This window comes from Dromaius novaehollandiae, chromosome 8 (genome assembly GCF_036370855.1).
Source record: "Dromaius novaehollandiae isolate bDroNov1 chromosome 8, bDroNov1.hap1, whole genome shotgun sequence".
NCBI classification, from domain to species: Eukaryota; Metazoa; Chordata; class Aves; order Casuariiformes; family Dromaiidae; genus Dromaius; species Dromaius novaehollandiae.
In genome coordinates, this window is record NC_088105.1 from 7,943,334 (window position 1) to 7,956,061 (window position 12,728).

A 12,728-nucleotide genomic window follows, 5' to 3' on the forward strand; every position below is an offset into this window, starting at 1 on the left:
ACCTTCTCCTACTGAAAGATAACTTTGCCTTGCTTTTCCTCCTTGATGAGCAGTTCATACTCCTCAGGTCTGGTGTCATCCACACCTTCTGAAGTAACAAAAATAAGGGGTTATATCTATTTTTTTTTTCTTTGGATAATGACTGTACATACCATTTTTATTTCTCCCCTAGGATGTAGTAGCACTTCATATACTGTCTCCAAGCCGTGCCTTTCCATTATGAATCCATTAAAATCCACTCTTCTTCTGTCTGTGGGTTTTCAGAGCAATGCTTTTTTCTAAATCTCTCAGAATTAGAGTAGTAGCTAAAGCACAATAAATTCTCACTGTTCTTAAGGCTGTTTTATCAAAATACTAGTTTTTGGATCTCCAGACAGAATAGTTGTGACTCTGTTAGTTAGTTACTTAATTAGGGGTAATGTTTTTCTGTGTTACTTAGACGGAAGGGATTCAGAACATATTTCACCCACCAGCCTGTCCAGAGAAAAGGGCTGCTTTTCTCTCTAGTACTACTTTCTGCAACCCGGTACTGGCTTTCAGACAATAATGATTCATGATTTTCTCTAGCAATAGATAATTATTATGTCTCCTTGATAGTTTTATTGTGTTTGTAGCTGTCTTTGTCAACGGCACCTTGCTATCGTGCTTGCAGAAATCAGTGATCTTCAAATGGCTACTTTCCCTGGGAGAAATCTTACAAGGTAATTTCGGATAATTGCTTTTCTGCCCCAGTGGATTTCATATGCATTTCACTTAAATGCTTCTGCTAACACTGAACTGTGTTTATAAGGCAACCAGGAAGGTTGTGGGAGAGTATAAACAGGATAAACCCTTCATTTTCCTCTGAAGCGGAGGGTGCAGGCAAATGCTATTTTGCACCATGTCAGAGCAAGTGGTTCCTTGTGTATCTCAAGTTACACTTAGATGGCGTTGGTACGTAGGGGAAGTAGCCAACAATGTGACAAAGATTTTATCAGTCCTTCTGATGACATGTCTGCAATTCGTCAGCCCGTTGAGGACTGTGTGTTTGACTAACAGGCACTTTATCATGCTGGTATGACCATTCGTGTTGAGAATGGGCCTCATAGTCTATGTCTATGTCTTTGTCACTTCATGGTTACATTGCAGTTCCTTCTACAGAGAGATGACAGTGAAGAAGTGTAGTCCTTTTCACTCCTGAATTCACCTTCTGTGTAGCATGGAAGAGCTCCATCATGTTGCCCTTTAGGATATGAGACGAAACAGGTGTTTAGAGAAAGAGCATCCTGAGGGAGACATAAAGCTTTCTCCCCTCAAAGATCAAGTTTTCTTAGGAGAAGTGGGAAAGTGTTTGGTTTGTGCTGCTGTTATTTTGTTATTTTGATAGTGTTTAATTATCTTGCCATTGAGAACTGCAGTGCATTATATGCAGTTCTGTTAAGTCAAATTAAAATCAAACATGGCCAATTTCTTATCCTAGGCAAGCATGGTTTGCTATTAAACAGTCCAGAAGTAGGATCATTTGGCTCTGTTTTGCGTGTGTCCTACACCTAGGGAGGAATAGCCCCAAGCACCAGTGCATGCTGGGAGCCAGCCGGCTGGAAAGCAGCTTTGCAGAAAAGGACCTGGGGTCCTGGTGGACACCAGGCTGGACATGAGCCAGCAATGTGCTCTTGTGGGGAAGGCAGCCGGTGGTATCCTGGGCTGCATTAGGCTGCCCGCACATTGAGGGAGCTGATCCTTCTCCTCCGTCAGCGCTGGTGAGGCCACACCTGGAGTGCTGGGTCCAGTGCTGGGCTCCCCAGTACAAGGCAGGCGTGGAGCTACTGGAGCATGTCCAGTGAGGGGCTGCAAAGATGAGTAAGGGACTGGAGCATCTGTTATATGAGGAGAGGCTGAGAGAGCCGGGACTGTTCGGCCTGGAGAAGAGCAGGCCTGGGGTCTTCGTATCTATGTGTGCAGATATGTGATGGGAGGGTGTAAAGAAGATGGAGCCAGACTCTTCTCCGTGGTGCCCAGTGACAGGACTGGTGGCAATGGCCACAAACTGCAACACCGGAAATTCCATCCAAACATAAGAAACAGCTTTTTTACCGTGAGGGTAACTGAGCACGGGAACAGGTTGCCCAGAGAGGCTGTGGAGTCTCCATCCCTGGAGATGCTCAAAAGCTGCCTGGACACGGTCCTGGGCCACATGCTCCAGGTGACCCTGCTTGAGCAGGGGTTTGGACTAGACGATCTCCGGAGGTCCCTTCCAACCCCAACCATTGTGTGGCTCTGTGAAGTCTTTTTAAAGATGCTTAAGCTACTAACTTTGCTATTAAACCACAGCACGTCCCTATCTTAAAAGGGAAATGATGGTGTTTAATTAGCTGGCATTTGTGAAATGCTTGGGGATCTTTGGATATGAGAGACTATTGAAGTATAAAATGTTATATTTAAAAAAACTGTTCAGTTCTCATTTTGTTTTCACTCTAGCTGTAATTAGACAGCGAGGTTTCCCATTCTGTGTGCACACAGACATCTGCTCTTGAGCACAAAGCTTCTGGGATTTGGCTTATTTTCATCTTCTGAATGACGAGACAGAGTAGCAATCCATTTGTGGCTCGTGCATTTTCCATAGTTTCTCTCTCCCGTTTCATGGAGGTGACTTGCATATTACATGGGACTGTATTAAAGTCGCCTGAAAGAAATCTGATAAAGGACATGCAACACTAAACGGAGGCCGAGGCCTTCTCCCGCACCGTGAAGTGCCGGAGGGGTTCCAGGGCGTTTCCTCTAGGTCGTCTGCCCCAGCAGCTCGGGGGTGTGCGGTGCACAAACCACGGCGTGCCCCTTGCTGTTAGCAGGTTACGAGCCTGGCAGTGGAGTTTAACAGCTATCGCTGGAAGACTCGGATTTACATCATACCTCCAGGAGTGCTGCTGATTTAATATTCGGCTTGATTCTCAGCTGAGGTGTTTACAGAGCTGTGAAACACTGTTTTATTGATGCCCGGGGTGAATCTAGTCTCCGCCGCGCTTCGGTACAGCCTGCGTGTACCTCTAAAGCGGATCTTAGTCGTGCGAGTCTGCAGTGCGGAGCTGATGCCGGCGGTCCCTACGGAAGAGGCTGGCTGCGCAGCCGGGCCGTGAGCTCGTTCGGCTTGTTGGGGTTCGGTGCGCCGGGAGCCGAAGCAGCGGCAGGCTCGAGCGAAGCAGCGGCGAGCGCCCCCCAGGCCGGCGCGGGGCGGCTCTGCGGGCAGCCGGGAGGCTCGCGGCCGCCGCCCGGAGCGGGGGGGGGGCGGCGGGGGCGGGGGCGGGGGCGGCCCCGGGAGCGCCGCCCCCGGGAGTGCCTCAGCGTGCGGCGGCCGGGGCAGCGGCTGGGCTGCGCGGCGCTCCGCGGCGGCGGCATGGGCGGCTCTGCCTCGGGCCCGCTGGACGACAGCAAGTGCGCCTACATCCGAGGTAGGGCGCCGCTCCCCCGGCTGCCTGAGGGCGGTGCTTCATCCCGTTGAAACTCGGGAGAGACCAAACCTTTTTTTTTTTAAAAAAAAATCGCTATAAACGCGTGCGGATTGCTGCGAGGCTAACAGCGTGATTCCCCGGGGGGCGGGGGGGGGGGGTTGGTTACGCGAGGGCCGGTGGCAAAGGTGAGACGCGCTGTTGCGTGGCCAGGTGCGCTGCTCATCCCCGCGGCAGCGGCCGAGGTCATTCGCCAGGCAAACTTTACCGCCCGCAAACATCTGCGAGTGAAGTGCAGTCCTGCGGGCGGAGGGGAAGCCTGGCCCGCGGGCTGCTCCCGGGAGGCCCGCCGGGGTCCCCAGCGTGCGCGGCCGGTGGGGCAGCGCGGCCTCCTCACCCTTCGGAGCCTCGCGCGACTCGGCGGCGGCATTCGCGACCTCCGCTGCCCCAGACGTGCGCTTCTGCCCTCTCCGGTTGCACGTCTGCCGGTCGCCGAGCGGTCGGTGCAGGCCGCGAGGTCTGATTGCAAAGGAGGGTGTTCGGGGAGCTCCCCTCTCCCCAGATTCCCTCTTTGCGAAAGAGGAAATAGTGCAGCTGTCGGCTCCGGCCGTTGGGGCTGGGACGGAGACGTCGGGGCAGAGCCGGGGATCGGCTCGGGTGGCTCCAAGCGGGGCGGCTTCCCCTCGCCGGGAGCTGGGAAGCCCTTCAGCCACATCTGCGTATCAGCACGCGTCTCTGCCCAAGCAAATAATAACGTGAAATCGTCACAGAAAAGGGAAATTGAAACGTGGCCATCTCTATCGCCTGGCTCGAGTCTTCCGTTCTTGCTGCGGGTGAGGATTCCCCGCTCTCGGCTCTTGCTTTGACAGATAATTAAGGACGCACTTCTTGTCGCAGCTGCCCATAAATTATTACGTACAGCAGGGAAAGGACTCGGGAAGAGCATCTCCAAATCCCAGTATTTCCTCAGAGTGCAGCCCGGCACACGTGCCAAACCTGCGGCTCCGGCTGAGGGTAGGGTTTGCAGCATTCAGCCCTTGCTCGTCTGCCGCTGCCTCCGATGCAGCTTGGTCTGGTGTCTCCCCAGAAGCGGAGGCTGCCTGAATCACTGCCTGTGTGAACTGAAAAATAGCAAATTTTTAGCTGGCTCTTTAGAGGTTAGGCTGGCTTTATTTTGTGGAAGGTTGCTCTTTTCTGTGTGGGTGGGTTTTTTCCACCCCAAAGATGATGTAGGGTAGTCTTCAGTAAAAGGGGAAGGGAGGTATCTGCTTTTTGTCAGGACGACTGTAAATCAGTTGTGAGGTATCGGGCTCGGGGATATCATCTCCCACATCTTAGCTGGAGAACACAGCCGGTTCCCGTCATCGAAACGCGCTGTGATGTCTTAGATCTGAGATGCTCAGTCGTATTGGCCCAAACGTCCGTACGCTCGAGACGGGAAAGCCCGAGTGTTGCTTCGAGTGAGCGTGTGGACTAGACTCTCTGTAGCGCTCCCTTCCCAGCAGCGTTTCGGTGATTCTGTGAGTAAATTAGTATTTGCAGTTCCCACGCGCTAGTCTTGGCGCTGCATTTTGGCGTCTGCCGTACAGCCGGTGGCTCGTGCCCCATCTCCGTGTCCGTGCAGCAGAAGCTCGCTGAGCTTGAGCCCCGGCTTGCTTGGAGCCGGTCCGTGCCGGGCTGACCTCCACCAACACCCGCAAGCTCGCCCAGGCGCTGCGTCAACGGAGCAGCCTTCAGGGCTGCTCCCGGCAAGGCTGAGTGAAGGTCGAAGGGGACAGAGCTGAATGTGGCTTCTTGAACGTGTTGCGTGACTGCTGCGTGGTTGTTGTCCTCATGCTAATGTGCTGGTGTCACGATGGTAACTTAAGTTGTCTAAAGCAGTGTCCTGGCGCTGTAAAACCTTGTGGTTTACTCAGGTAATACTTAAGCTACAGCACAATATAGGAGATGGAAAGGAGAGGTTGTGGGCTAAAGGGACAGATGCAGCTTTCAGCCATAAAGCGAAAGTTTCTCCGTTGACATGTACAGATTTACATCTCTTACAATTCCCGAAGATCTGTTTGCTCACGTTGCGCATTTGAGGGATGAGAGGAGAGCGAAACAGGTACAAAAGTTGTGTGCGTGTGTAAAAAATACATGTTGATGTGTCTACCTAAATCGCAGAGAGCAGTGCCACCGGCACCAGCACCCGCTGCGGGAGACGCCTGCGAGGCACCGAGCTTCGGGCCCTTCCTGCCCCGCGGGGGCATCACCTCAAGCCTTGTCAGACCGGTTGGAGGGATGGATTTCAGAGATGAGTAAGAAAGCATTTGCCTAGGAGACGCACAATTATTGAACGTGGAGACTGTGTTTTCGGCGTGAACCTCCTTCAACCTCTGTGCTCTGAAGGGAGAACTGGTAGTGGTGGAACAGCCAAATTGCATATCATCAAGACTTTTGCGCATTTGTGTGTGAGGCAGTATTTTGAGCCATACCTGAAAGCAGGTGGGAAGTCAGCCAGCGTAATTGCTGAAATGAGCAGGTAGTCTGTTTTCGGTAGCAAATAATGCCTGGCAGGTGAATATACAATGTCAGCGTGCAACTTTTCAAGTGGCCTTTGCTCATTTGTTAGCAACCTGTGAGGCTACCTTTGAAACTGCGAGGGCAGGAATCATTGCAGCGATGTTTGAGAAAGGGATGCAAGGTCACAGGTCCTGCACGAGCTGACTACAGACTTATTTGCGCATGCCAATGTTTTGCAAAACTTGATTTTCTAACTCAGAAAATTGCTATGTAAAAGGCTACGTATAGCGTGAAGTTACATTTTCCAAGCCATCAAAAGATCGTTTGTCTTTTTCAGATAGAAATTAATAGAAATTGGTCGTTAGCGTGGGATGAAATTGGGAATAAAATGCAGAGATTTGATTTTCCTTACTCCTAGCTGAAGGAAATGAATGTCAGGGTAAAGTAATGGAAAAATGTGAGTCAGCAGGGATACCTAGGAGGACATCTTGGGTTTGGTGGGAGAAAGGTAGACGTGGGGATGAAGTGAAGAGCAGGAGAGTCTCCCATATCGGGTCAGCAAGGAGGGGCAAGGGAGGAAGGACAGCACGCTTACAGGGTCATTAGTGTTAAAATCTTAGTAGTTTCAAAGATATCTTCTGTTCTGTGTTGAATGAGCCTGTTTTTCTAACCACACTGACGGTGAATTATTTTTTTCTCTTTATTTAAGATCTTTAAGGTCTTTTAAATCTACAAAAATTATTCACGGTAAAATGTGTGATTTTTAAGCCCACCGAAATTAGAGGAAATTTTTGTATTGCTTCCTCTAGGATTTGGATCGAGCCCTTGAAAAGGAATGAAAGAACTATAGAGGAAAAAATCCTTCTTTGTAGGGCTTTGATGGGACTACCTGTGAAATCTTAAGGATGGAAGTGTTTGGGGTTTAAAAAAGGACAATAATAATTAGAGGGCTGGGAGCTGGTCATGTGAAAAGAGTTTATTAAAAGAATTTATGCTTCCAGTGTGATGAGGCATGGACTAAACGTGTGATGGGAGGTGTTCGTTACATGGTTTTCTCTAATGATATTTCATGGGCGTTACGCCAACCGGGAGCGGTGTTAGGGTGGTACGGTGGAGTTACAGGACACAGGGTGCAATCATGAAATTGGGGAAAAAGATTAAAGTGCCAGGAAAAAAAACCCAGCTTAACAGTATGCCCTGAGAGACTCTGCCAAAGAAAACTGGTAGAAACTTTTTGCTCTGGGCCTCTAATATTAAAGAAGAAAGGACCTAGGAAGCAGATCTCACAGCTGGGGTAAGATGGCCTTCAAGGACTTCATAATTCTCCATTTCCATAATATTGTCCTTAGTAGTAGGCCAAATTCTCCTCTGTCATGCGTGGTCATTTTGGAACTTTTTTTTTTTTCAATTTCAAGTACTTAACGCCTGTAATTTCGATAGTTGCATCTTCAAAGGAGTCCAGCATGCAAAAGCTGAGCTTTCCTGAAGGTTGTTTTTTATTAAAGGCGTTAGCTTGCTTCGCCGCGTCCAGTCCAGGCTGCTGTCGAAGCAAAGCTGTCTAGAGGACGCGGCTTCTCAGTCAATTGCTTTTAATTTCTGTATTTGTTTCAAAGCACTTTTTCTTCCTTCCTGTCCTTCTTGTCCCTGATTTATTTGCTCGCCGGGAGAGATGTGGTGCAAAGCCCTTTGGCAGCGGGTCGGGCGAAGGCAGTGACGGTGCTGTGATTCACTGCACACAGTGCGGCGTGCGGGCATAAACCATGCGGATTGCTTCACTGAGTATTTTTTTTCTTGCAGATCTTCCAGCAGCCCTTCTTCTCATTCACCAGTGAAAGCGATTACCAATTTCTTTGTAGCAATTTGTTTTGCCCCTGTATTTTAGTGTGCGTCTCATTAAGAGGTAACTTTTTGCCCGAGGGTGAGACCAGTTGACTTGGATGTGTTCCTGCAACGTGCAGCGTCCCTAGAAAAAATAAACAGACTCCTCCTGTTTTGTCAAGTTTCAGAGACTAAGTAGGAGCTTGCTTTGCCCTTTACTTGAAAGACAAGATAAGGAAATCAGTTGCGAGCCTTGCAGGAAAGCGTGCGAGCGCGTACCATCCCCCTTCTGCTCGGCGGCCGGGGAGAAGCCCTGGCACCTCGAGAGCCGGAGCGCTGTCGGTACAGCCCGGGGCCTGCGTCCTGCCGGAAGGCGGGCCAGCTTGCACGCTTGGTCGTGAGCAGGGATGCTGGAGAGTGGAAGAATCACTTGGAATTAATTGTGGAAAAAGTGGCCTTTCTTTGGAAAGGCGCTCAGACTGCCTATTTGATTTTCTGCTTTAAACTGTCGTGGAGTCCTTCTGGTTTTAATTTGGGCTGCAACTGCAAGTATGACAGCATTCTGCAGAAAACCTGGCAGTGTCTGCTGCCTTTTCTTTCGGTCTGCTACAAGTTGCGTGCATTGCTGTGTTCTGAAAGGCCTCTCTCTTTCGTTTTCGGCAGGTAAGCTTAGTTGTGACAGCGTGTGGGGTAGAAGTGTGATACCTCCTTGGACTTAGCAGCATCTTCTTAACGCCTGCGTGATGTTTTCCATCTTCAGATTCTGTGATTTATTTCAAAAGCTAAGCGTATTCTTTTTCTGTGATTAGCAGAAGCTAAGAAAGAGGTTAAGTAATGTTTTAGCTCAAAAACATATACTGAATCCAGAATTCATGATCCCAAGTCAGCACTCAGTAAGTGGTAACTAGTCCATTTCGAATAGGCATAAATAACTATTTACACCAAATGGAGAAATAAAGTGAAGTGGATTGGAAATTAAAATTTCAATATGGATATGAGTTTCTATTCTTCATTATCTGGGTCTCCTTGCTAAGTTTCTAGGTTCTTGATGGTCTTAAGACAGGAGATTTTGACGAACAGTCCTTTTGACTTTATTTGCTTTCTGTCCTCAGAGGGCTTGTCACTGTCGCAGCCAGTGGCAGAGTTTCATCCCATGGCTTTAATAAAAGATGCTTGGCTGCCTTGGAAAGGAAAACCAGCTTGTCTTTGATTCTTGCAATCTTTAATTCCGGGCGCTTTATCATAGCTTTGCACTGAATGCAACCAAAAGGTGCCTGCCTGGCAGGGATGTGATTGATGGGCGAAGCTATTTGCCGTCCAAATTATATGGAATTCACTATATTGGGGAATTTCAGCTTTGAGAGGTTAAGGCAGATGATTTCCCATTGCTCGTGTTGCCCTGTTTGTTAACTGCTCTCGAAAGTACTGCCAGCAAGTTTTGAAGTTTACAATCACGTTGTCTCGTAGCAGGCGTTGTACAAACGGGAGAGTTTCCCTAACCAAAGCTGGAGGTACATTTTTGTTCTTCAGATTGTCTGTGATCACATCACATTCATCTTCTGTAAACGGGCTGAGTTTTCCATAAAGCTATGTATAGTGTTGAATTAAGCACTGGGTATCAATGAAAAGAGCTTCTTCTCAACAGAGAGAGTGAGAAATGTTCTCACATTTGGCCAAAAAATTGCATAATTGTGAGGCACACTGTGAGGGTGGAGTCTACTGCTCTTTGGTATTTGACATTTTCAAAAATCGTGAAGATTTGAGGCTCTTTAGTTAGAGCAGCTTGACCACAGCTGACCAGTAAGGCAGTCTTTGCATTTGGTAGAAATGTTATCGATATTAAGGCAGGAAAAAGAAAGTTCTGAGATTGTCTTAGAGATGATTAAAGCAGCTTTGTTGTCGATGCCTTTGGGCAGTGGCAGCTGAAAAGCTAGCGCCTGGATCAGGAAGGATGATATTCATAAGCAGTGTGGTCATGGCTGCTTTCAAAGTGCAGCAGCGTTTCTTTTCACAGCTCTTTCCTTTGCATACAATAAACATTCTGTTCTCTTAGCACTTTAAAACAATAAAAAGTGGATTCAAGTTCTTGAGCGTACATGCATGCATTTCAGTTGCTTTTGCAGTCGAAGGACAGTGATGAAACATGGGGCCGACTCTTACATAAAAGCAAGATCAAAGTTTATTGAACTTGCTTAAACCTCTGAGAAGAAAGGGCTCACATGTTTGGGTTTTCTGGAAATTTTATCCTGCTCTTTTTTATTAGTTTTACACATTAAAAAAAAGTCTGAGGCTGATTCCACACTAATACTTAACTTGATACGTTTAACCTAAAATTTGGGTGAATGAGTTTGTGTGCGTATTTAATTACGTGTTAATTTTTGAAATCATAAGCATTTAATCTTCATGCTTCTGTGAAAAGACTTCAGTTAATACAGTAGACATCAAGGCTTGCTCTGCCACTTCCATTTTTAGCTGGCAATATGAGGATGTAGAAAAGCCCGAGTCTGGGTTCTTCTGATCGGATGATCAAAAAGCTAAATATACTTTTAAAGAATACATAACTTATGGTGGCTTTCTTTGTGGATATGTTGAATGGTTTAATGAAAACACTGTTCAATGCCAGACTAGTCAAGCATCTTCCAAGCAGTTTTCTGCTGAATATGATCTAAACAGGGGAGGTGGCACGTAACCATCAGAGCTTGACCCCGGTTGTTGGTAGATCTTTGCCATGGAGTTTGGTGGTGGTGGTCCATGGTCCACCCGCGTGGTGGGTGCGTGTGGGCTTGACCAACATTGCAGACAGCGGACAGCAAGCCTGGTGGTTCACCATCTAAGCAGGCAATGTGCACAGTGCTAAAACAGGTCCACAAAAATGAAAAAATGGGGCCATGGAATGCCAGAACAAGGAAAAAATACAGTATACCACTTCTCAGAGCAGTGTCGGACCTTTTAAACCGTTTCAGTCATCCAGGCTAGACAGAGTTAACATCTGGAACATGTGGCAGAGACCAGCTATACCTTTAGCACTAGTGATCACTAAATACTTTCACAGCCAACCTTGGCAAAAAATAGCCAGAACTCCTTTATAGTATAAAAACATCTGGGATTTCCCACAAAGGTTTATGTTCCCCAGATCAAGGTAGCAGCAGGTTTTGTGGCGCTCGAAAGCCTGCTTTGTCCACGAAGGCCATTTCTGAAGATGCCTTGCCCAGGATCTCAGATGGCTCGTTCGCCTGAGTAATACCTTCCTGGAACGGCTACTGCTTTTCAGTTCTGCGCGCTCGAGGTCCCAGGGCAAAAATCTGGCCTCGTATGCAGTATCTGCAAACCCCCTGCCTGCCAAAGAGCTTTCCATTAGTTTTTTCAGCGATACACAGGCATGCTTTCTTCACATTGCACAAAAGGCAGCACCGCCAACCCGGAGCGTACAGCCAGCTCTCCTGTGCCCTTTAAAGTAGTGCTCTCTTAAAAACCCTCTCATTTGTTATCTTACGATGGATTTTTTTAAAGCTTTACGTGATCTTTTCCTTCCTTTGTAGGAAACCACAGTTGCTATTTGTGCTGTGATTCTGCAGGGTTTTTTCATGGTGTCGATGACGAAGACCTGATTTTCGAAGCGGTGGAGGGGGTATGAAGTACCTCAAGTGACCGTTGTCTCAAGTCTGACCCGCTTTCCTTGCAGCTTGCTATTCCGTATGTTAGTGGCCGCACGAGAGGAAAAGAGCAAGCTTTTATCATTCCTGGGTAAGGAGTTAATGGCAGGGTCTGAGAAGAAAAAAAAAAAAGGCTTTTTTACTTTTAGGAGTATTGTATGAAGTAATGGCATTGTCTGTAATTTAGCCTGCCAGACACTTTCCCGTTTTCTATTGCAAGTGAGGCTCTGCCAGTGTTCGGCGGCTCAGGCTGAAGTTTCCGTGCTGAACGTCTGCTGCAAAATGCGTTTTTGAGAAAACTGCAGCTAGAATGGATGAGCGTTATTTTGGAAAATGAGGCTGAAGAAAACATGTTTCTCCTCTGTTCAGAGGTTCTGCTGAGCAGCTCGGGCTTCTCCAGGAAGGGGAAGGGGAGGGAAACCCGCAGCTCACTGCATCTCTTCGCCCCTTTAGAGGCGAGTTTGCAAAGCCAATGCAACTTTCTCTGTTGGCTGGTTGTCGCATTAGCTAAAACAGTCCATGACTCCTAACCTCACTGATGATGCTCGAGGGAGACCAGGGTGCAAAGGCAGCTTTTTTGGTATTTTTTTCCATTGGCTTCGTTCAAGAGGAGGCCCCAGCTTTGTTCCCTTATGAGATTTCCTGGTTTTCTGAGGCCACCACGACTGCAAAGTGCTTTACGAGCATTAATCAGCTGATCTTCTCGCCAAGATGTTGTGATAGGGGCTGGGGAACGGTGGCTATAGTTTTGGGTGGTCCGCTTGGCAAGCCCAGTGTCTAATTTTTCGTGAATTGCCTGTTTTCAAGCTCTCCCTCGATTTCGAGCTGAGCTCCCGCGGAGTTGGGCTGTGGCTGTGAGCGCTCGGCACTCCTGCAAATCAGAGCAACCTTCAGACCTCCGCAACGAATGAGGCAGGTGCCATACGGGATGGATTATAAGGCGGTATTTTTAGATGTGATTGTAAAGGAAAACAGCTTTAAGCACTGCTGCTTCTGCTTCGTTACTCTTCTGCTCTTAGCCCAGGAAATGGCAGCAGAAGTACTGACGATAGGAAGGTCCGAGGTTAGGGAAGGTTTGGGAGTGCTGATGGCAGGAGGTATCCAGATGGGAGGGTTGTATTGATGCATCTGCAAGGATCATCCAAAAATCTGCCAGATTATCAACTGGTCTAAGTTGACTGTGATTTTTATGGTGCTTTGGGAGGGGAAAAGATGTTGGATTGCAGTCAGAATTTTACGGTGTGACAAGCATTATTTTTGCTCGCAAACCTGATTTATTCCCACAGCACCTTTCATCCGTTGCACTGTGGGAGGTAGTATTGTCGTCGAAAAG

The 12,728-nt window shown here is 48.0% G+C and overlaps 1 protein-coding gene across 2 annotated transcripts in view; it reads left to right on the forward strand.

Annotated features, from left to right (window-relative positions):
• The first annotated feature begins 3,294 nt into the window (after positions 1–3,294).
• NIBAN1 (niban apoptosis regulator 1) overlaps positions 3,295–12,728 on the forward strand; it is a 62,592-nt gene continuing 53,158 nt past the window's right edge. Inside the window, exon 1 of one of the 2 annotated variants that reach the window (XM_026101032.2) lies at positions 3,295–3,425. In XM_026101032.2, coding sequence (XP_025956817.2) covers positions 3,371–3,425 — 55 coding nt within the window. In that variant the 5' untranslated portion in view covers positions 3,295–3,370. Of the gene's footprint in view, positions 3,426–8,278; positions 8,406–12,728 lie in introns of those variants that run through there. The other variant, XM_064515570.1, reaches the window with a different exon arrangement.